Genomic DNA, 23792 nt, shown 5'->3' with positions numbered 1-23792 from the left:
CCGCAGTTGGCACGGCCCTCTCCATATGCCTAGGTCTGCAAAATAGTTCCCGACAGCTCCTCCAAAGCTGGCAGCAGCCTCCTTCACGCCCACATCTCCCAAGTAGCCCAGCACCTCCTCCGCAGTCAGCAGCAGCCCCCCTGCAACGCATCACACGTGGCTCGCGTAAAGCTTGCTTGCTTCACGACGGACGGCAGAGTAGGCCAAGGGCTGGGCGTCGACAACTACCCTCGGCAGCTGGACCTGCCGGCTGCATCCGGGCCTGTACGTTCCTCGAGAGACTTCACGGCGCGGCTGGGGCTTGCTTCCCAGCCCTGCGCGGCGTCATTACGACTCCGTCAAGCTGGGCGCTTTGGCAGACCGGCGCCTGCGGGGGGCGAAGAACACAGCAAGCAGGAGTCATCATTACTGATTGGTCGAATGTCAGCGCGGCCGCCGCAACAAGTGGCGCTGCGTGAATATAAGAGTATCTAAACCGAGGTAAAGATGAAAGAAGAAGAAGAAGAAGAAGAAGAAGAAGAAGAAAAAGGTTGCAAGTTTACATGCCGAGAAAAGTCGCAAGAAAAAGAACACAGATGGAAGCAGACAAAGTAAAAAAGCAAGCAAGGCACTATAAAGCGTGACGAGGACGGAGATGTTGCCTAAATTCAACAACGTCTGACAAAGGCTGGCCTCGCATTTCTTTTGACCCCAAAACCATCAACTTGCAAACAGCACCCATAAAGCAAACGTCGGACAGCGCGGGGTATCCATCAACTATCCGTTTGCCTCAAAACGCCAGGCCATTCATTATCGATTCCTTTTTTTTTTTTTTTTTTTTGGTGGTGCCTAAGGACTGAAACTTGGTAGATCGGGCATCTCTGCGCTCAGTAAGCCAGACCAGGTACTGGCTTTCTGCCAACAGCACCAGATGGCGGGCCGGCGGCACCTTGAGGGCGGCTTCCGGGTGACTTTGCAGGACCGTTGCACCCTTCTTCGGGGCTTCGGGGTCGCCCAGATTGGCGGCTCGACGGTCGTGGTCCGTGGGCGCCAGGTCCGCCGTTCTGAGACGCGCCCTGGGGCATTCCTTGAGGGGTCATGGGTCGCTGGCCACTGGGATTTACCGGCGGTCCGGTTCGGGGTCCGCCTGGCGATGCCCTCGGTTTGACGGGCCGGGTGGACAAGCAAGTTCGTGGAACGACACCTTGTTGAGAACGGTCCAGGCGAATCACGAGAGCCTGCATGCACGGGTTAGCAAAATGGCGATTGCGTCAAGAAAGTAAGCCCGGTGGGAACAAAAGGAAACAAAAGTAGGGAGAATAAAATCCATACCCAGCCGTCGTCGTATTCATGCAATAAGCGCACAAGATCTCCCGCCTTCATCTCCATCTCGTCATCCAGGGAGGGCTTAAAGTCCAGCTGGACACGATGGACGGCGGAATTGGGAGGGCCACCAGCTGCCGCCACAGCTGCCGCGCTGCTGGTCTGAGGCACCGTCGAGCCTGGAGAGACAGAGGTCATGCTGAACTCGGTGCCCGCAGGGCTGGGAGGGGTCGGTCCAAGGGTGCGCGGGACAGTCAAGTCCAGATGTTTCGACCCTTCCTTGCGCATAGATGCCTTCCTTGTCAGCGAACCGGCGGCTGTTGCGGCGCCAATGACCGGCCCATTCGCCGTGAACGGGTCAGAAGGAGGCGCAGCGGTGTTTTCTTCTTCAATGGGGGGCTCCAAGACGCGCTCCGCCTCAGAGCCAAACGGATTCGCGGGGTGCATGCTTTGGCTAGTAGCAGGTCTCTCCCGCGAACCTGCACGTTGACCGCTTGCGCCAACAGCGGGCCCCGGAGCCGAGGCGGCATTGACGCCCCTGCTTGTCCGCTTGTCGAGATTCCAGTTGGGGAGGAACTGAGTGACAGGTCGAAGACTGATACGGGGCGCAGGTGGATCGCTCTGGACCGTCACGGTTTCCAGCGGGTTGCCGTCATTCTTCGCGCGATGCTTTTCGTCGTGGCCTTGCTCTCCAGAGACATCAGCCTTTCCGCGACGGCGGGTAAAGAGAACAAAGGCAATCAAGCCGACGATCAGCACACCACCCAGGATGCCGAAGGCGATCCCCGCCTTTGCTCCTGCGCTAGCGCCATCACCGGTATCCGTCGCCGTCGACGGGTCGCTGACGGATGTAGCTGTAGGGTTGGGGCCGGGGGTAGGTGTTGACGAGAGCTGGCCTGCAAGGCCTTCCGTTGTTGACAAGGCAGGATCGCCTGTGGCCTTGGCGAGAATGGTTTCTGGGACTGACACGCTCAAAGGTTGCCGAATGGCCGTGGGGACTGCGGAATTCTGCTTGGCCTTTGACGTGGTGTTTGGCTTGGGACCAGGGGTTTTTGTCGGACTGGGAACTGTGGTTGGGTCCGGGTCAGGGTCCTCATTCAACGTCGAGTAGCCAGCGACAGGGCCGTCAAAGGTAGGTTCCAAAGTCTGGTAGACGGTGCGGACGACAGTAGCACGGCCATCTTGCAGCTGTTAGTTAGCGTCTCCCAAGTATCATGGGCGAGCACGTCAAATGTATCTTGAGCCAAACAACGGAGGGGGTTTGTTTTACCTCCATCAACTTTATCCCTTGGACTATTGCCTGCGTCATCACCATCATCACCACCAAGCTGGTTGTGCAGCCAGGATTCAACATGGCCAACGGCGTCACGAGCACCGTGACGGTGCCGGTGTCGTCGAGTCATTTCGTCAGTTGGGGAGAGAGACAAGATTTGGAAAAAAAAAAAAAAAAAAAAAAAAAAGTCGAACAAGTCGAGGAAAACAAGTCGATCGGTCGGGGTGGGGAGTCCAGTGCCTCGCGTACACTTGGCTGGTTGGTTGGATGGATGGATGGAACGTCGAGCCGGCTTAATCTGAGCAAGGGGCGAATATCGCGGGTTGCTGGTGAGCGTCTCACTGTCGCCGTGACGAGACAATTGAAAAGCAAGGAAAGGCGAAGCGCGTAGCGCGAAGGTGGAAACGCGAAACGCTCGGGCAGAATTCCGATTGACCGTTTGGCTGCTCGAAGGAGGGACGTTGCCACAACCGGGCGCCACAGAGGGAACAGTTGTGAGGTGGTCAGTTAGTTAGCAGGTCGTTGGGCGAAACGAGGGAGGGAGGCAAGTGAGCGTCGAGTCGAGTGAGTGAGTGAGTGAGCGGTTGGGACCAGCGACAATGGTGCCACGGGAAAAATAAAAGAAGAAAGAATGGAACGAGCAGGCGAAGCTCAGCAGCAGCAGATACCACAGGCATACGAGAAGGTCACAGTATCTGCATGGTGACGATGGGACTGAGTGGGATACTTTTGCTGGAGAGGGGGGGGGGGAGGAGGATAGGATAGGATGGGGAGAAAGACGGACAAGACAGACAAGATAGATAGACAGACAGAGCAGACAGACAGACAAACGGAAACGGGGTGGATGAGGGCGGACGATCGGGACGACCAATGAATGAATGAACCAATAACCAGGGAGGAGGCGTCGCGCCCGAATGGGGGCTGGGTGGTAGTGGGTTGGGGAGTGGTGGCTGGGGGGGGCGGAGGAGGGGGGAACGGGTCGCAGGAGCGGGCCACTGAGGCTTTTTTGCCAGGAACGATCCGCCCGTTGGCTTTCTCTTGTCCCCAGCCACAATCGACCAGACTCTTGGCCGTACCGGGCGCGGCGCGTTTTCACCAGACGGCCATTGGCGCCATTGGCAGGCAGCCCCTGGACCCTTCCCGCTGACGCTAAGCAGGTGGCCGTGCCGCAAGGGGCACATCATCATCGGCACCGCTGATGGCACGGGCGGCCTTGAAACAAACCAGAAAAACCCAGCGGCGACGATGAAAACCGCAACGAAAAAGACGGAGATGGTTACCCCACGTCACTTGGTCTGCCAAAAATAAAAGACAACGACCGAAAAGGGTAAAAAAAAAAAAAGGGGAAGAGGAAGACGAGGAGGAGGAGGAGGAGACGAGGAAAGCAAGCGTGCGCAAAGGGGGTACGGTACAGCACATGTGCGGGGAGCGAATCGCATCACAGGCTTAACTGGGTCCCGCGCCACTCCAGAGACGTACTTGGCAAGTTAGTCAGCACCAGGCAGGAATTGAGAACAACAAGACGTCGCGCTGCGCTGCGCTGCGCTGCGCTTTTGCCCCGAGCCAAATGGACCAGACCGACCCGCGTGCCTGGCCGGCCCCAGGCCCCTTTGTTGTTTTGTGCGTTGCGCCCCATTCCCCTGCAGATCACGATTTTTTTGCCTTTTGCACCTGCCAGCTCGTCGCGGAGAGTCGCCGCGCCGGTCCGGTCGCCGCAACGGATTCAGCATCCACCGTCCAGCAGCGCGCGGCCTACTCCATACTCCATACTCCGTACTCCATGCCAACCGTCATTGCCCCCTGCCCCCTGCCAGCACAGACGTCCAACCGTTTCCACGTCAAATTCACCGCAGCCCTTCTTCTCTCGCGCCTTCGTTTCCACGCGACGGTTCCGGTGGACCCACCGACACAGCAAGGCCCAAATGCAAGGGGGGGCGGGGCGGGGAGGCCGCTCAAGAACGCACCGCACCGCCCCGTCACCAGGCAATCCCACCAGACGCCGTGACGCGGTGGCGTGGTGACGCAAGTGCAGGACCCAGAGAGAAAAGTCGACATGGGTGAATCGAGGAGAGAGCATTATCAGCTGGCGGCCGTCGGTGGCCAACTTCAGGCCGCACAAGGCCAAACAGGGGACGGACATGGTGATGGCAACAAGAGGGGCATTCCGGGGGCTGCGCCGCAAGAGATTCCAGTTACTCTGCCTCTAGACCCTTGACAAACGTGATGCAAAAGCAAGGGGGGGGAAAAAGAAGAAAAAGAAAAAAAAAAGAAAAAAAGAAAGATAAGATAAGATAAGATAAGAAAAGAAAAGAAAAGAAACAAGAGAGAGAGAGAGAGACCGAAAGAAAAGGATAGAAAGGACATCAAAACATCTCGACATGTGCAACAGCTATGCATCCAATGGTATAAACCTCATGATGACGTGCAGATGCCAAAAAAAAAAAAAAGAAAAGAAAACAAAAGAAACGAAAAGAAAAGAAAAGAAAAGAACTCTTCCCAGGGCACATAAACCTTCCCATTTCTCGCCTCGCACCAGGCTTGCCCGTCTCGAACCCCCCCCCCTACATCGAATCTTCCATCTGCCGGCTCCTCGTCTTGGACCAGCTGTCTCGATCTTGCTTGCCGCCCTGGTCCTCGAGACCCATCCCTCGCTCGACCCACTCTCTGCTTTCCATGTGCTTGAGCCGGCTCAGCGCCCGCGCAAAGGCAAACGCTTCCTCCTCGCCAGCAAACAGGGCTGAGTTTTTGAGCTGCTCAGCCTGCGTCCCCGCATCGTCCAGCATTTCCTTGGCAGCCAGGACGGCTTGTTCCCTGCTTTGCCGGCCCCGGCTGTTGCCCTCCAGCAAGCTTTCCGCAATCTCGTCCCGCGAGACAAAAAGCTCCGTCAGGGGCTTCTCCGTGGTGAGAACCAGCTTGGCGTTGCCTTCGTACACGGCGTCGATGAACGTGATGAACCTTCGGGCGAGGTCTCGCTCCCGAACCGTCATGCCCGGCACATCCGTCACAACAAAGGCATCGTACGACCGTACCAGCTCCAGGTAATCCGCTGCCGATTTCGGCCGCCGTATCAGCTCGTCAAACGTGAACCAAGCGCATCGGCCGCTGACCCGCGGCACGTAAATCTCGCGCCCCCAAACTTTCTGCGTTTCCGACCGTGGCTCCGTGCTCTCCGGATCCCCCAGGAAGCGGAACCACTTCTCGGCATGTGAGTTGGCATGGTCATCCAGCTTCGTGTGGTATACTCCAGATGGGGGCCTCGGGATTTTGCGGTAGTCGGTGGGCGAGTCCAAGTTTATGACGTGTAGGCGGTTCTTGAGCAGCTTGATTGCGGGGATGAAGGACTCGCGTTGTATTCCGTTCTTGTACAAGTCATCAGGGTGCCGATTCGATGTCGTGACGAGGACGACGCCCTGAGACATGAGGCATTCGAGCAACCTAAATGTCGCAGTTAGCCAACCTTGCGCATGGGTCAGGCAGTCAGTGGGGGGAAAAAGGGGGGAATTTTGAATCGTTATAATAAAGATGAAAAAAAAAAAAAACCTGTCGTGTAAATACCATTGACCGACCACTGATGGCGGATCGCTTCTTTTCCCTTGTCCGTCTCTTTGCAAGAGAAAAAAAAAAAGGGAAAAAAAAGGAAAAAAGAAAAACCAAGCATCGCAGGGCAACTCTGTAGGCATACCTGCGCAGAATCATGGCATCAGCCACATCGGTGCATTGAAACTCGTCAAAGCATAGGACATTGCCGTGCTCAGCAATATCGGCTGCCACAAAAGGCACGCCATCCACATCACTTCCATGCTGCACCTTCAGCTGGTGCAGCCGCCTATGTACATCCTGCATGAAGTTGTGGAAGTGAATGCGAGTCTTCGTCTTGACCGAGCTCGGCAAGGTATCGTAAAACAGATCCATGAGCATTGTCTTGCCGCTGCCAACGTCGCCGTAGAGGTACAGTCCGCGTGGTAGATCATCCGGTATCTCGTCGATTACGGATTTCTTCGTACTAGCTCTACCGAACAGCGACGAGAAGACGGATTTCTTGGATGGCTTCAGGAGGTCCAGGCTGGGGTGGACAACAGCCGACGCGTTGTATTTGCGCAGCTCGTTGTGCAAATGCTGCAAGCTCTCGATGATGCCTAGTAACAGAGTTGTTAGGCGACAGTCCGTGTTGCTGGCATCATCTGCAAGAGTACAGGCGAGCTCCTGGGGTTCTCCTCGTGGTCTCACCCCTCTGATGCTCATCGTTTCGCAAGCGACCAGCCTCTACTCTTCTGTCATATTCCGCCAGGGGACCCCCGCCCTGAGGCGCGTCGTGGACAGCTGCAGCTGCCGTCCGAGCGACTGCCGCGAATGGGAGGGACGGGGACGGTGATGGCGAAGCTGGAAAGCGTCTCGATGCACGTGCGCGACGGGTCGGATGTGGCGGGTGTTGGGCTCGCAAGCACTGGGATGCGTACGTTCTCACGATATGCTGCAGTCTTGGTGTGGAAAAGTCCTCGAGCCGCATGCGATGCAGGGCAGCAGTGCGCACGACGCCATCGCGCATGGTTCATCCGTCGTTCGTCGTCGCTCTCTGGGTTGGCGAGATGCCAAGGTGGTGCACAAACTCGCGGTTGCTTTGGGCCTCGTTGGAGGGGGAGATGGGGAGCCAAGCAATCAGCGCATTTGATAAAGACGACATACAGTACAGTACCGAGGCCGGTAGTGGGTAAGCGGCTGGCGGCTGGCGGCTGGCGCCACAGGGGGACGACCGAGGCACGACTTTTACTGGCAGAGGGCTGGCCAAAGCCTAGGAAAAGAGGGGCTATCAAGAACCCTGTGGAATATTGCGCAAGCGTGACTCATTCATTCCTTCATTTATTTCTTTTTTTCCTTTCGCGGGAAATGGGATTAATTTTGGTACTCCGTATTGTATTCAACTAAACTTTGCCAAAATAACAAGCGGTGGTATTCCCTACCCCGCTACGGACGTAGACAAGCACCATCCGACTCAAGCGGCCATTGACCATGACGCCAACACAGCAACGGGTCGCGTGATCGCATCAATAGATGCAGCGAGATGCAGCGAGATGCAGCGCTCCAGCAGTCCTTCTTTACCACCCCTCGCCGCTTTGCCCGTCCTTGCTGTTTTTTTTTCCCTGGCCACTGGAAGATGGCTCATCCCTGGACTTGCCCGGGGTCACCCCTCCTGCGAACCCTCGCGCTCTCCTCTCCTTTGCAGCCGGACAGCCGTTTGCTTATCCGAGGGGGTTGACGATGCCAACCACGCGCACCCTGGGGGCCTTCGGCACCTTGTGCCTTGAGAGGACCGCCAAACTATCCGTTCGGTCGCATTGACCACGGCCACGGCGAGACGTCTTGCTCTGCCAAAAGTGCTTCTCAGCATCAAACCAGAGCTTGCGAGGAAGAGGCATCAAGGCGGAAAACCCAGCACCAGCTACAGCTTCCCCTCGACTCGGCGCTGATGGATCCGGCAAAGAATCGAACTTGCAACCAGGAACTTGGGAGAAGAAGCGTGCTTGCAAGTCGCCAGACACGACCGCCGTGGCTCCCGAGGTGGAGGGAGATCTTGCTGCGCCGTGACGGGTAGTAGCCTGTGCGGAAGGAAGGTGATGTCGCTCTGAGCTGCAATCTCGTCGGTGCGGCAAAGACGAGAGCGCGAGCGCAGACGCAGCAGCTACGTAACAACGAGGTGCCTGGCTCTGAGAACGGCCATGACTGCGTCGGAGACAAGCGAGCATCGTCACGCGTTTGTGGGTATATATATATATATATATACATATATTCCGTCGGGCGGCCTGGTCCTAAAACCTACAAGCTGAAGTTGTGGAAAGTTTAGAAAACCTAACCATGTATTTGTCAGTACAGCAAGATACGTTGCGTCTTGATGTTGGCAATCATGTTTGTGCAAAATCATTCCTCAGCCATGGCAAGCGTAACCACGCCTTAAACAGCAAGCTTCATGACGCTCTCAACGACGTTGCAAAAGATAGCAGGTACATGTCGAGAAATATCTTCAACTACCCTCACGTTTGGCTTGGACCGGGTCAAGTCCAGTGACCTTTTTTTTTTATTTATTAATTTCTATTTTTATTATTTATTATTATTTTTATTTATTTTTATTTATTTTTATTTACTTTTATTTTTATTTTTGTTTTTATTTTTGCCTCGAGACTGCTTACAACAGTGGGTGCTCGTCTCGTGAGTGGTGCAAGGGGTACTCCGTTTTTATGCAGACAATGTACGCTAGGCACCTTACTCGTGGATGCCTGATATATGCTACGGCTATGCTATGCTATGCCATGCTATGCTATGCCATGCCATGCCATGCATGCTACATGTAACTATGTAACTGCGCCCTTTTATGTCCTAATGCCATGTACGACGAAGATCAAATGGTGGAGCTCCGCCTGTCCGTCGTCGACACAGACCGCCGATCTCTTTTGGGTTAGGCCGGCCCGGGCAACTGCACGACGTCAACAAGGTCTGGTCTATGGAGTACTAGTCTAACTACCTGTCTGGTCTGGTCTGGTCTGTCTGTCTCTTGCCTGCTGCGACTTCGTCTGTCCCAGAATTCCGGGTCGGTGCGGCTCTTTATCCCCCGAACCCACGCAAGCCCAAGTGAGGAGCTGAATCTTGCTTGAATCTGAAATCTTGAATCTGAATCTGAATCTGAATCTGCCAGCACACACCCAAGAGCGCACACATCTGGTGCCGCCAGGTCTTTCTCCTCCCCCCTCCCTGTAATTTCGAGCAGCTCGTGCATACATGACACGCACCAGGTCAAAACCAGGTCAAAACCAGGTCAAAATCAGGTCAAAACCAGGTCAAAACCAGGTCAAAGCCAGGTCAAAACCAGGTCAAACCAGGTCGAAGCAATCCGTCCTTGTCAGCCCCACCGCCGCTGACAACGCGACAAAAGCCTCGCGGTTATGCTCGCCCCCAGCACACGTTGATTCGCGAGCTCTTGACTAGACCACCCACGCGGCAGTTGGGCTTTGACCAGCCGGTCTGGGCATTGTCTCGAATCCATCGTCCAACAAGCAGACCAGTTTAGTTGACTTGGGCATACAAAACACCCAAACCCACCCCAAAAAAAAAGAAGGGTAGTGGCGACACGACACGCCTACCCGGCATGACGACCACCGCCCCAACCCTACCGCTGTCGAGATAAACAGCGACACGTCACCGAGATGCCATGCTTGCAAGGCCAGTCGAGATCCTCCCTCCTGAGTAGTTTTGCGGACACATGTCTAAGACACCAACGCAACCCCGTGCGAAAATGTCCAGACGTTTGCTCAACGCTAGCCTGTCATTCTCCGGGGCTTTTTGATTTTTCCCCGTGCACCGGGAAAGAAGGGGGAGGCATGGCTGGTTCGTATTCCTGTTCCTCGTTGCGGTGTATCCTGCTCGGCCTTTTCTTTTTTCTGACTCCTCGTCGGCAAATTATGCCTGGCTTTTCGCGCAATCTCGCTCCAGCACATGGCTTGCCTCTTGGACGATACGAGGGGATAACGGCAGACTGTAAAGTCGTGCCGAGTCGTTTTGTTTCAAGCCAGCTGGGTCCAAGTTCTTTCCGTTGCATTCATGCTTGGCGGCTGTTTGTCATGAATATCCTTCGTCCAAACAGACTAGTACATTCAACCAAATGCCCAACATAGCTCTTCGAATTAAAGTCATTCTCGAGGCGGCCCATCATACGGGCAAGCCGGTCTGCGGTATCCACCCTGCTGCCCTTCTACATACTCTGCGGAAATGCGGGCGGTTCTGGCGTGCGGATCGATTACGTGGCGAGGAATGGAACTTCTCGACCTTGGACATATAGATTGTGCCATAGCATCATGATTCAACATGGTTTTGCTCTGCAGGGTATTTTCATGACTGCTACTCACAAAGAAAGTGATGATCGAAAATTCTGTTATATGATGCGTTGACTGTTTCACGTGGAAATAGCAAGACTGCATATAGTACCTGGTCAGCCACTTTAGCATGCATGCTCACATTCAAAAATGCACCCGTATGTAGCAAAGGTAGAAGAAGTTCGAATCAGTCATATCTGCTCAGATGCCTTGTGGAACGTTCGTAACATTTTATCCCAACTTGTTGAGTGATTCGTGGCGGCTATCACATAAATCACCTGGGAGCGGTGCGTAGGTATGGTTTTTGGACCACGCTCTCCAAGTTAGCCCTCGCGTTTCGGCGAAAAAAAGAAAAAAAAAAGGAACCCGGAACCTCGAGGACATCAAGGCAGTATCAGCATTGGACTCTGGCCCGAGAGAGAAACCGTGGAGGGGTACGGCTATACCGTGGAGAAGGACGCGGAGGCCAGGATGTCGTAAGTCTAGAGGATTATACATGTAGTAAGCCAACCTGGACCTAGCTAACAATAAAATGGGATTTAATCTTGTAATCGTTGCCAGTTACCATGCATTGCCGCCATCTTTAGGCTTTCCCCTGACAGGAGCAGCGAACGCCAAGTATTTCCCCTGGCTTGCATGGGGCTTATTAGAATGTCATCGACAACTGACGTGGAGAGACAACGCAGGTGCGCCAACAAGCCTCTTGATGGCTCCAAGCCCAGCATCCTAGGTAGCTAGCTGTACGAATAAGTCGTCCTTCCTTGTCGTTGAGTTGGTTTAACTGTCAGCTGGCCTATCTATATTCCTGAAGAGAAAGGGACTTGCCAATCAGAGGATGGGAGCGAAACCTCGGGCTAGTCCGTACCAGGACTTGTTGGATCAGAATCCAGATGGTCCATTTTGCGGCCAACCTTGAGCGTTGCAATGTGCTCATCCATCGAGCAGCCAGGAAGATGACGAACGGCCGTAGCCGAATGACAAAACTACATGTATGTAGCTCAATTTATGAAAACAAGTCGGCTAGTATTTGACGTGACTTTGCTGCAGCGCCAATCGCCGACATCTGCCCAAACTCTTTTCGAAGGACAGACAAGCTTGTCACTGGAGGTGACGTGCATGTTCCCGGTGGAGTCACTGGTAGCTGATGGGATAACCAATTCAGTGGTATCCTCAGCTGGCCAGTACCAGTGACAATTACATTAGGTAGTAGGTCTGGGGGTAGGAAAATAAGCGACCAGTTCGGGTCTGGTGCTAAGAAAGGTATTAAGGGGTAGTAGTGAGAGCCCCGTGTATAATGAATAATGAATACCATGGTCAAAAGAAAAAGTGGGCCAAAAAGAAAAGAAAAGGAAAAAGGAAAAAAGAAAAAAGAAAAAAGAAAAAAGAAAAAAGAAAAAAGAAAAAAGAAAAAGAAAAAAAAGAGGTGCGCAGGCGAGCCAAGCCAAGAGCAATCATCTATCCGATTCGGTAGGATATACAAAGAAATAAACAAACCAGCATGAAGTGGTGTTTTGACGTGGTGTTGGGCAAACCTGTTGCATCACGTATGGCAGCAGGTGGCAGGCAGGTGGCAGGCAGCAAGTACATAATGCGCCGCCAAGAACAAGACGGGGGGCAAGGAGATGGGGAAAGGAAAGGGGCTGAAACGACGGACCGTGAGTGGTCGGTCTGTGGCTCCCATGTAGCTTCTTGTTCCGTGCCATCACTTTTTGGCGTTTGTCTCAGCGGCCCCTAGAATTGGCGTTTCTGGCAGCCTTGAGCCTAAAAATCCCGTGATGCTGTTGCTGGATTGGGCGGCTACCATTGGCCGGACTGGGTCGCACTGTGGCTCTGCCAGCGTCTTTGCAGCGATTGAAGTGAGCAAAACCAGAGACATACATGCCTGGCCCCTTCTGCCGACTCGATCTAGATGGCGCCGTGTTGGGAAACACGACAGCACATGGCGCGCCCCTCTCTTCTTCCCAACATAACCAGAGGCAAAGACAAAAGATGGAGGAAAGAACGAAAGGGCAAAGAAGGAGGGGGGGGGGGAGAGGAGGTATATATATTTACATATATATACATATAAAGGCATATAGATGTAAAGGAAAGAAGGAGAAAGAAGAGAAAGAGAAGACAAAAAGAATCCAATTGCAGAAAAAGCTGGAAGCAGGATGGGGGCGGAAAAAAAAAAGAAAGAAAAAGAGACGGGAAACAAGAGGGAGATACAACGTGAGGAAATGCGGGTTATCAAAGATAAGGTACCTAGGTACCTACCTCCTACGGAGTACAGGTAGTAGACTGGAAGCTTCGAAGCGTCAATTTCCTACTGGCGCTTCAAGGCAGCAAGTAACAAGCACCACCAAGCCCTGCCTGCGATGACAGGCAGGTGGCAGTAGCGACTTCCCAGTGCGTCGGTATCAGGCATCTGTCTTTATGAGGCATCCGCAGCAGCATCAGGCATTTCAGGCGTCGCACTTATCGAAACCCCCGCAATCGCATTTCATAGTCGCAGCAGCATCGCGACAAACTTGTTCCCATCGTTGGGCTACCTGGATAAAGGTCGATAAACTCTACACATCCAAGACAATTCTCTGCGCTGTTGTCTCGGGCGGGCGAGATAAAGAGGCGTCAAGTTGCCCTCAGCAGTTCAACATCTGCACGTTGCAGCCACGTTACTGTGACTGGGCGTTTAGCTCTGGCCCTTTGCTCTGAAGTTCGTCGGGTTATAGAAATTTCCGAGTCAAAGCAACTGGAAGCTCACTACACCGACAATCCCTACCATGGATTTTTCTTGTGGAGTAATTGCACTAATGTACGAAATGCAGGAGACTTGGTGTGGCTTGGGTCAAAAGGGGTGTGGATGGGCAAAAGATCAGCGTTGACCAACTCAACCAACGAAAGTCACCAAACCACCAGCAACTCGGCCAGATTCCAGGCAGCATAACGAATGGGCTGGGCCAGCGAGCCAATGAATGGGTCAAACCCCACAAACACGGAAGGGGGGGAGAAAGCCAAAAAAAAACAAAAAGAAAGAAATAATGAAAGAAAAGAAGAGGACTGGCACTGGCAGCCAAGGGTCGTCACGAGATCACGATTTGCCATGTCACCCAGGTGCCCATGCGACAAACCAGCACTATCAAACAAGAGACGGATCTTGCGACTCCTTCGTTAAGAGACTACTTACCGGACGGGGTACCGTGGTGGATTGAACTTTGATCTACGTACAAACCCTGCCATGCCATTCGGCCATTTACACCATCTGCCAACCCAGGACACCTCGACGCCAGCCGCCGGAACTTGGCAGCCTTTCTCTCCAATGCGTGGTCTGTTGGCTTAGGACCAGCCCTTCCAATGAGTCCCGTTCTTGCTCTCGGCTGGTGTGAAGCCTCCAACTTGGACACTACGCCCACGCAATCGAGCTATCCGCCTGGTGGCGTTTTCGCACTTTCGCACACCCCCCCCTTCTTACGGATGTACATGGTAGCGAAACCGCACACAATACGGTCAGGCTCACGCTCCGGCATCATCTTACAGGAATTGGGGCGGTCGACTCTTCAGACTTCCTTCCTCCCAATTAGCGTTCTCTGGTGTCTGAATATGGGACCCCAGCGAGCGTCAGGACATGTCATGTCCACTACCAACCTCGGGTCACTTTCTCCGAACCGGCTACCGGGGGTCGTCTCTCGGCGGCTTGAACCACTTTTCTCTTCCCCAAGTCTACTTCTAGATTCGGCAGTTGTGACTTGTTGTAATTGCTTGCTCTCGAAAACATTTGAAGAAAGCAGCTTATACCCAGGGCCTTTTCCACTTCCTCTTTTGCCTCCCCCCTTAGTTCTCCAACGAATTCGTGTTTGGTGACGCTGGTTGCTATATGATATGAAAAGTGCCTCACCTTGTCACTAGCTCTCCCGAGTATAACTCATTATTGGCCTGAAGTGGCAGGACAACATCCTTTCTACCGGCAACAAAGGAGCTACCCGAACGTTCATCGTTTTGGTATCAGATTACATTAAAGAAGAATCTTCTTGATTCAATCACTTGCAGCTGCTGTCTCTCATTCACCCTCCGTCTCCACTACCTGCCATCCTCCCGCCCCCCTCTTCTTCCCTCCCTCTGCTCTACTGTGTAGCGGTTCCTTCTTGTTCTTTTGGAGAGTCGCAAGCTAGTTCTACCAGATGACGACTCCAGCAGTAAGTACCAGGGATATTTACTTTTTCCCGGTGACGAAGACGTCTAACTTGATGAGAATGGTTCCACGCAGCAAAAGGCCAACTTGGCTCGTATCCGTGACAATCAAAGAAGATCCCGAGCGAGGAGAAGAGAGTACTTGCAGGAGCTGGAACAGCGGCTGCGAGTGTGCGAGCTTCAAGGTGTTGAAGCGTCTGCGGAGGTGCAGATGGCAGCTAGAAGAGTCGCCAACGAGAACAGACAGCTGAGAGAACTGCTCAACAGATGCGGAGTAAGCGAGGAGGTTATCGCTCACTTCTTGCAAGGAGGAACAGGACCTGCAGACAATCCCGACAGCGTTCAGGGGCAACCACCGCAACTTGGGGAGGGCGGTCCGGCGTCGCACTCCCTACAGCAGTTGATGCTACCGAGACGGGCAGCACACCTCGAGTCGGGCATTCAGTTGGCTCTTCCGAGTCAGTCAAGCAGAGAGGCTTCCATTGCGAGCGGCTCGACGACCAATTCATCCGTCTGGGAGCCAACCATGACGGCGTACAGCCATCACCCACAGCAACTCGGAGTATCGTCTTCGTCCATGGGCCCCTCGGATCCTCACCAGTATTCACCCTCGGTGTTTCCTGCACAACCAACAAGCGCGCAAACGAATCTATTCCACACTTCACCGGTGGGGAACTTGATGAATGATCCTAGGCACGGTCTGGCAACAACGCAGCCAATATCCATCGACAACCGGGCCGCCATGGGTTATCATTTCCAAATCAACCCGTTTAACGATCCGACGAACCGTTATGGACCGCCGGGAGGAGGAAGTTGCTGACATTGACGACCTGGCACTCGGATAATACGACAGAGCCTGTTTTCCGAAGAGGATTCAGCTCGGAGACGATGACGCGAGTATATTATAAAGTTGGGAAATTGAGGAAAAGTTTGGCGTCAACCGTTTTTAGAAAGCCTTGGCAACCCGGAATCGGCTTCCACCTCGTCGCTTAGCTGACTGATTGGTCGCGTCCTGACCTTTTAATGGCTTCACACAATCGATGGAGTAACGGTTTGGACAGTGTACGCTTTTTGAACGGTACCAACGAGGCGAGTCGAAGCTGCAAAATTCAGGGCTCACATTCAACGGTCTTTGTGCGTGCTGGAATGCTCTGGCTAGTTTCGATCCGGGGACGCTAACGTGATCCGAGAAAGTGAGACAAGATCCGACAAGGCCAAGGAATTTCCTCCCTCTTTCTTTCTTTCTTTCTTCTTCTCCGTTTTTTTTTTTACTGGGGGTAAGGGGGGGTAGGCAGGGGGGTCCCAATAGATTTCTCTCCATATCAGATCAGGGTCGCAAAGCAAGAGGCAATCCCTGGCATGCTAATTGTGGCAATCACAGGTGGGCAATATAGACAAAGGGGTAATTGTACTGGCCGGACTGTATAGTCGAGCGAACAGAGCAATTCAAATGGTTCTTTTTGCTAAAGAGAGAGAGAGAGAGACAAGAAGGACGCGCACATAGACGAGAAATCTATCCCCTTTTCTTGAATTCGTCTGCACATGGGCAGGCAGGCTCGCATCTCTTTGGGAAGGTTGCACGCACAAAGAAGGATTGGCATTATACACGATTTGGCTTGCTGGGGAACGGGCGAGGGGGAAGGGGTTGGACGACTCGGGCCCTTGAACGTCTCGGTGTATATTTATACTTGCAGTTGCGGCGGACGAGGAATCACAAGAGGCAGGGCCGGTCTGTTTGTTATACGAGGTTCAACTTGCATGAGTCAAGCAACCACCTGGCCGGGCCAATCAGAGACCTGATGACCGTCGATTGACTCCTTGGGCAGCATAAGAGTCCGTGGCCTTGTCTGCAGCTAGCCCGCCTCCAAGCCACAACACAACGTACCGTCAAGCACTGGCCGGCGTGTCTTGACTACATACCTCCTAGGTATGAACCTAACCCACCTGGGCACTGAAGGGCAGGTCCTTGCCTCGCAGACAGAAAAAACCACCAGATGTTAGCAAACGTACTATATACCCACCATTCGCAGCAGCAGCAGCAAGGTAAACCCAGCGGCGGTTGGTGCCGGTGCCGGTGTCGGAGCCGGTGCCGGAGCCGGACGCCATCGGCGCCACCGCCGCCGCACTGTGCCACGCGCTGGAGGCGGGGAGGAGGGGGGAAGGGGCATCATCCCGGCCGGGACGAAGCGGCGCTCGGCAGCACGGGGGCAGGGCGTGTGGGGTCATTGACGGCACAGCCAGGGGCCGTGGATGGAATGGCAGCGGCGTACGTACGAGGGCAACGGCACATTTCGCGCGGCGGGACTGCGATGGGGAGCATGATGACGGGACGAAGCGCGACCTGGGCACCTGTAACGCCATGACTAGAAGACCGGGACCGGGACCGGGTTCCCCAAGACAGGGAAAACACAAAAGAAAAAAAAAGGGGACGAGAGAAAACGACGAGAGACAAGACCCAGAGGCAGGCGGAAAAAGCGCCCGCGAGGCGAGGGGGGAACTGCAGGCAGGGATTCAAGACGCTACACATTACATCACGGAAAACCAACCCCCCCCCCCGGCGCGCGGGGCGCGGGTTTACACCCCCGTCCCGCTACAAAAAGTAGTCGGCGACCGGCTTCTTGGCCGGCATCCCCCGCGAGTCCTGCGGCGCCGCCTGGAAGACGCGGTACCGTCTCGCGGGACCGCTCTTGGCCATGCCGACGCCGCCGCCGCCGCCGTCCGATTCCAGCATGAGGCCGCCGCCGCGCCCGCCGTCGCTCCGGTTCACGTCGCCGTTGCTGCGGGCAAACAGCCCCGTGCCCGACTCGTCCTCGCACAGCTCCAGCACGGCGGCGACGTTGCCGCACCGGTAGCAGTAGTTGGGCGCGGACCACACCGTCACAATGGACGCGTCGAACATCTCCTTGAAGCCTTCCATGACCAGCTGGTGCGCGCGGGCAATCAGGCTGAGGTCGTTGCGGTGGTTGAACACCTTGACGATGTCGGCGCCAAACAGGAAGCCGGCGCCGCGGGGCGACAGGCCCCAGCCGTCAATGTCTTCGGGGTCGGACCAGAGCAGGTCGCACATGGCGCCTTCGTGGGGGACCTCTTGCTTCCGATCAATCAGGCGGATCTTATCGACCGTGTCGATCAGGGGGCTGAGGCCGCCGTGGACGCAGAGCACCGCGCCGGCGGGGTTGCCTATGCTGCCGTTGCTGGAGCCCGAAGCACCCGTGCCGGGGGGGCCCGTCTTGTCGCCGGTGCCGCTGCTGCCGCCGCCGCCGCCGTTGGGGACCTGTTCCTGAGAGCTGCTCGCTTGCGACGACGACGGTTGCTGCTGCTGCCGTCGCTGCCGGGAGAACCGGCTCATCAAGGAGCCGTGCTGGTCACGCAGCTCGATTTCTGTATCTTCATCCGCGGGCCCGGACCCGGGTACGGGCGAGAGTGTGTTGGATGCGCCCAGCACAATGGCCCCAAGGGCTAGGTAGTCAAACACGTCGCAGCAGTAGCGCCATACGTTGGCGCTGCCGTACTTTCGGAGGCATTCATCGTAGAAGCCGTACACCGTGGTAATTTGCCGGGATTCATGGTTGCCGCGAATGAGGGTCATGCGGTCGGGGTATCGAACTTTTAAGCACAAAAGGAGGAGAAACGATTCTAAAGAGTAAAATCCGCGATCGACAAAATCGCCTTTTTTTTTTTTTTTCCATTTCCCAGGTTGGCAACCCCCTAGAAGTTAGCATATTTTTTTTTTTTTTTTTTGGGAAGAGGCACGTTGGCAACATGTTTATTCTGCTTCATTCATACCCATGAAAAGATAGTTGGTGTCGGGGACGTCTCCGCCAACCCTGAATAGTTCCATCAAGTCGTGGAACTGGCCGTGGATGTCGCCGCAAATCTGTGCGCCAAGCGTTAGCCGGCGTGTATCTTGCGCATGGGGATGGCGAGCCTCGCCGACTCCGCGTACCGTGACTGGCGCCGTGACGGTGACGACGTTGCCCTCTTCAATCAGGAGCTCCCGCGCGCGGTGGCATAATTCGCGGACCTGTGGCTCCGGTATGGGCCGGCACGCGCGCAGCTGCGCGATGGCTCTGCATTTCCACGAATCAGCCAAGACGGAATGGAATGGAACGGAATGGAGCGGAATCGGACGGACGGACGGCCGGGGTTGGGCCTCCGCAGCGTCGCACGTACTTGTCGAGATCGCTCATGGTGACCTGATTTCTCCTAGGGCGCTCACACGTGAGGCGCCCGCGGGCGGATTGAAATCGCGGTTAAAACAAAGGCAGGCGGACAGATCACAACATGTCGCAAAGGCTCGGCTGGCGAAGTGCGATGGCTCGGCTGGCGGACTTGCGATGGCTCGGCTCTGGCTGTGTTTGTGTCTTTGCGGATTCGCGCTGGCGGAGTGGGCGGCAAGGCAATCAAGCGCAAGTCGGCATTGGGATACGAATACGGGATGGAGCGCGGGGGGGAGGAGCCTGCTCTTTCTTTTTCTTCCTTTTTTTTTTTTTTTTTTTTTTTTTTTTTTTTTTTTTTTTTTTTTTTTTTTTCCTTTTTTCTTTTCGATTGCGGTCGTGGGTTTGTTAAAGTTTGTTGAAGTGGCTCTGATCTTGGCTTGGCCTGCGATGCGATGACTTTCATTTAGGCTGGGTCCGCACGGAGTACAGAGTACCGAGTAACGTAAGGCGCAGTGCAGTGGACGAGGCCTTACGTAAGAGGCCATCTTGCCCGCGTCAAGGACGAATATTTCCCCGGTTCCGGCAATGGGTGTGCTTGCCCGGGTCTTTTTTTTTTTTTTGCTGAATGGGAAAAAACAAAGCCGATGGATGCCCTGATCATCCAAGCAAAGACGACGACCCGTCGGTCTACTCCTTGAACAAAAAATGCGCGACGCCTAGTCGCACCAGGAGTGATTCCGCATCGCCAGTTGAGCCGTACCGTCGCGCACACGGAGCCGCTCTAATAACATGGTGACTCAATTGCGTGAGTTAGGGACTCGGACCTTTTTTCGCCGGCCCCCATTCCCCTGTTCCCAACAAAGCTGACATTGTAGATGAACCTCCTCCCTCTGGTCCCGTGTCCCGTCTGCCATCAGACCTCCCTGCCGACAGATTATGCCGCCGCATCTGCACCCCAGGTCGCGAACGACCTCGTCCCTGTTTGCGACGACCGTTGTCGCTAGTTTCCTCGTCGTCGCGCTGCCGCACTTGCTGCCCTGCCCTGCGCCGCGGACCAGATACGCTGACGGGGAGGTGGTTGTCGATGAGAACGGCAGGCGGAGGCGGTGGAGACGCCGCGAGGGCCTGCCGGAGAGCCGCGATGGCATCGTGCAGTTTGACCAGACGACGGACGAGTGCGTCGTCGACTCGGCGTCGGAACGGACGAGAAGAGAGTGCCCCGTGCCGAAGCCGGGTGGCCGTTTGGGCGAGTGGCTAGGATTCAAGAGGGCTGGCGACGGCGAGTGCGGCAAACAGGCAAGGAAGTGATGACGTGGGGAGGAGCGGCTCATGTGAGAAGCGGGCGGGTAGTGGGAGACAATAACTCTCGAGCTGTTGCATTTCATTGTCCCACTGGAGTGTATACTTTTTTTTTTTTTTCCTTGGGTTATCCCGCATTTTCTTTCCACGCGGAGTTGCGTCTCCAGCACGAGTAAGCCGTAACAACTGCATGGTAGCATGGGAGCGTGGGAGCGTGGTTTACTTGTTGGCCTGTCCTATTCCCGGCAGCACATGGCATGGATCTGGGGATGCGAACAGCTTCGGAAGGCATCGGGATGCCGGACCGAACATCCCATCTTCTTTCAGCTTGGCAATAGGGCAGTTCCAAGGATGCAGCGTGTCTCCATCCCGCTAGCAAAATGTTTCTGTAGCTAATCAGCGAGAGTTTACAAAGAAACAGCGCAGAGTCCCCTCCTGTCACTGACTCACCACGAATACACAAAACACTCCTTTTTTTTTTTTTTTTTTTTTTTGCCAAGTGGACTTGCTTGCTTGCTTGCCTGGGTCCCATCTATGCGTCTGCTACAAAAGAGGCAGCTACTTCACTCGAGAGCAGTTTCTCTGCGCAGATTGGGAAAAAAAAAATGCTCGAGTTGTACGGTTGAATTTCTACCCTCTTTTCTACATCTGTTTGCTTGACGATTTTGATTCCTCAGTACTTCGTACACACGCATCCTTTGCGGAACTGCTCGATTGGAAGGGTGCAAGAACCAAGGGTGCAAGGAGCCACTCGTCAGGTTGTTGGTCCGGTACTGTTCGTCTGCATGGGGATTCTTCAGGCGAAAGCGACAATCTTCAGCTGCTGGGTATTTGCTGCACCTAGGCGAAGAACCAAGCGGGCGCGGCTACACGGCGCGCTATATTGCTCCATTGACATACATGTACATGAAAAGCCGGGATCAGCGCATGCAGAATGCCTATGCTGTGGATAAAGTCGGAAAGATCAGCTTGCTGGGCACGCCTGTCGAGGCGGATAGTCCTCCGTACTGCTTGCTTGCCTGCCTCAACCACATGATGACTGACAGAAGCCGAAATCGATACATCATCACGCCGGACACGTCCCGACACGCAGGCAAGCAAGCAGGCCTGGATGATGGGATTCATCATCCTGCCATCAGGAGAGCCCAGCCAGCCTGGTGAGGACCCCCCGCCGTCTGGGCTTATCGGCACCGTCTTCCGAGCCGATGCGAACTTGTGGAATTCGCCGACTTTGCTGGCCCTTTCAGCCCTGGCTTGCGCAGTTTGCGCCCAGCCCGAATTGCCGAGTCTAGATCTGGTTCTCTCGGCTTGACGGGATGCAGCAGATGGCATGGGGACATTCCTTGGCCAGCTGCGGCCAGCTGCGGAGTTGGTTTGGCTTGCTTGCAACGAGGCCGACAAGGCCAACAAGGCTCAGGCTAATGCAGGCTGCTGGTATCCCTTCTACTGTACTCCGTACCCAAGTTACAACTCATATGCCCAAACGTGGTGCCACGGTGCCACCTGCCACAGAAAGATTTGCTTGCGGGGTCGTGGGCGGAAGGCGCTGCGCAGCTGCCCCACAAAAAGACCGTACGACGGGCGCCTACTGAACGGAGTACATATGCTGATGATCAGAGGAGAGGGCGGGCTGGCTACTGCGTGTCGATGTCGATGCGCTCGATTTCCAGGTGACGGAGGTGCCCCGCCACCCCCCGTCCATTGCGACAGCCCCTTTTGCAGGCAATGGTCCGGCAGTTTCAGCCCTTTGTTCGTTCGTTCATTGTCGCCCTGTCTTGACCAGGAACCCGCGGAGGGGGGGGGAGAGAAAGGAGCGGCAAAAAATCTGTGAGAGGTACTTACCTTAGGTACCTAGGAGGCTACGTAAGGAGGTACCTTAGGTACGGAGTACACTAGGTAGTCTGGTTTTTTGAGATACGTAGCACGGCGATATCGAAATGACGTCAGGAAGCTGTGGGCCGCTAGGCTTCCCTATCGCTCCTTCTTGGGTTTCGGGAAGGGAAGGGGGGGGGGGAGAGGGGAGACCATGATGCTCGTATTCCCGTTCCCCGAGCATCGGAGTCGGTCCTACGTAGGACAGGACTATTTGCTTCCAGCAACAAAGCATGCACAACATGCACATCACCCACATCACCCACATCACCACATCGCCATGAGATCTGACTAGTGCTGGCTCAATCACACACCACGCCATAACCAGCCCTTGTTCTGGCTGGTACCATGACCGTGAGACCCGAGAGAAAGATACGGGCCATTGTACGGAGGAGGTTACCCGAACAAGGCGCTTGGTGAGCGCCGGCATGTCCGTGGTTACGGGGAGAAGCTGGACGTCATCTTCACGCGACATGACACGCCGGCTGCAGTTGACCGTTTCGTTTCACCTACGGAGTAGCGTCGACAGAAATTTCACCTGGCGTCGACAGAAACAAACGTTCAACCGTTCCCCCTACCATTTCGCGTACCGCGCTAGGGTGACAGTTGCCAAGCCTGATGCGAGATTTGGAGTGGGTGGGCCACTGACTGTTCGCAGCACATACCACAGAAATAACGTTTTAATAAATGGATATAAACGCAAGCCACAAAGAAGGCCTCTTTGCTGCGCGTGTGACCAGTCTCGTGAATATCCATCCATCTGCGCAACCGCAACCCGCAACCCGCAACCAGGATAGGCCTCGGATGCCAACCTACGGGAGTTTTGGACTAGCACCAACCTACGACGCATCATCGTGCTCGAATGGCTGTCCGGACGGGTCGATGGTTGAAAGCATGGCGCCTGTGGCTTGAGTAGTCGGCGTGTCTATCCGGACCAGCTCGAGCGGAATCCCGCTCTCAAAGGCGCGGCCATTGCCCCCCTCTGCCATGCCGTGTTACGCGATAGGTTCGAGGCCAGGGAAAGCCAGGTATCTGGTTTGCTCGACCACGGCCGTTGCGTAAAATGTGCGCAATGCTGGCTGCCCTAGTCTCGGTGGCCATGATGATGATGGACAAGTCACGCACTTGGCCCGCAAGCCATAGCCCCAGGTGCCTTGTCTTGCCCACCGGATACCCCTGGGCCCTGTGCTTCGATACATAGTATGGATTTGGGCACTAAAAATATGGAGCACCATGGAGGAACTGGCGGGTAGGCGGGCTTGGAAGCCTGTCGGAGCAACGCGGCTGTGATGGATGGATGGATGGATGCTGCTGCAGCCTGCCAGCGGACAAGCTGACAACACCCCTGCTGATGAATGGTTTGCTGCCGGCTTACGGAGTACTTGACAGCATTGCAGGCAGAGTCTTGGCTTGGCCCGAGAAGCGGGGTTTACGCATCTAGCTGATGCACTCAGGTCGGCACCCTGACAGCGCAGTCAAATCTTTCAGCTAGACAATGACGGGGGACCAGCCGTGAGACAGCCGGGAGGCAGCCGAGGGACAAAGCCGGCAGAGCATTGCTGCAGACGGCAAAGGCGACGCGGCGCGGAAAAAGGAGACATCGCAATGGCATCGCAATGGCATCGCCCTCATTTCTTCCGCCTCACTTGGGCTTGTGACGACGGTTCTCGCCTGGTTCGCCTGACCCAGCCAGCCCTGACAATATTGGGGCTGTTTTATCGAGGGCTTGCTTGCGGGACAAGAGCCCCCGCTCACAGGCTGATGAAATCAAAGGGTCTCGACTTCCCCTGGGCCCTGCCCCTAGTTCGTGTTGGCGTTGCTTGGTCCGGCCTCAGGAACCCGGACGGCAAGGCTTGGCCG

General features: G+C 55.0%; 6 protein-coding genes across 6 annotated transcripts; 2 read left to right on the top strand and 4 right to left on the bottom strand.

The window, feature by feature from the left end:
* Positions 1–866: 866 nt before the first annotated feature.
* UV8b_06825 (uncharacterized protein) lies at positions 867–2705 on the bottom strand (the record flags this gene model as incomplete). The annotated part of the gene is made up of 3 exons (XM_043144322.1): positions 867–1217; positions 1312–2483; positions 2573–2705. 3 exons carry the CDS (start codon positions 2703–2705, stop codon positions 867–869), a joined length of 1656 nt encoding a protein of 551 aa, XP_043000257.1.
* Positions 2706–5136: 2431 nt separating this feature from the next.
* On the bottom strand, positions 5137–7121 carry UV8b_06824 (uncharacterized protein; the record flags this gene model as incomplete). Its single annotated transcript, XM_043144321.1, has 3 exons — positions 5137–6010; positions 6258–6711; positions 6803–7121. 3 exons carry the CDS (start codon positions 7119–7121, stop codon positions 5137–5139), a joined length of 1647 nt encoding a protein of 548 aa, XP_043000256.1.
* A 691-nt stretch (positions 7122–7812) lies between these two features.
* UV8b_06823 (uncharacterized protein) lies at positions 7813–8291 on the bottom strand (the record flags this gene model as incomplete). The annotated part of the gene is made up of 2 exons (XM_043144320.1): positions 7813–8169; positions 8262–8291. 2 exons carry the CDS (start codon positions 8289–8291, stop codon positions 7813–7815), a joined length of 387 nt encoding a protein of 128 aa, XP_043000255.1.
* Positions 8292–14591: 6300 nt separating this feature from the next.
* Positions 14592–15421, top strand: UV8b_06822 (uncharacterized protein; the record flags this gene model as incomplete). The annotated part of the gene is made up of 2 exons (XM_043144319.1): positions 14592–14606; positions 14678–15421. The coding sequence occupies 2 exons, from the start codon at positions 14592–14594 to the stop codon at positions 15419–15421; spliced, it is 759 nt and encodes a 252-aa protein (XP_043000254.1).
* Positions 15422–17191: 1770 nt separating this feature from the next.
* Positions 17192–18791, bottom strand: UV8b_06821 (uncharacterized protein; the record flags this gene model as incomplete). The annotated part of the gene is made up of 4 exons (XM_043144318.1): positions 17192–18270; positions 18388–18478; positions 18548–18671; positions 18775–18791. 4 exons carry the CDS (start codon positions 18789–18791, stop codon positions 17192–17194), a joined length of 1311 nt encoding a protein of 436 aa, XP_043000253.1.
* A 906-nt stretch (positions 18792–19697) lies between these two features.
* Positions 19698–20069, top strand: UV8b_06820 (uncharacterized protein; the record flags this gene model as incomplete). The annotated part of the gene is made up of 1 exon (XM_043144317.1): positions 19698–20069. One exon carries the CDS (start codon positions 19698–19700, stop codon positions 20067–20069), a length of 372 nt encoding a protein of 123 aa, XP_043000252.1.
* Positions 20070–23792: the final 3723 nt, after the last annotated feature.

This window comes from Ustilaginoidea virens, chromosome 5, assembly GCF_000687475.1.
Source record: "Ustilaginoidea virens chromosome 5, complete sequence".
Taxonomy (NCBI): Eukaryota; Fungi; Ascomycota; class Sordariomycetes; order Hypocreales; family Clavicipitaceae; genus Ustilaginoidea; species Ustilaginoidea virens.
The sequence above is the reverse complement of the archived record's forward strand: the minus strand, read 5'-3'. Positions and strand labels throughout refer to the sequence as shown.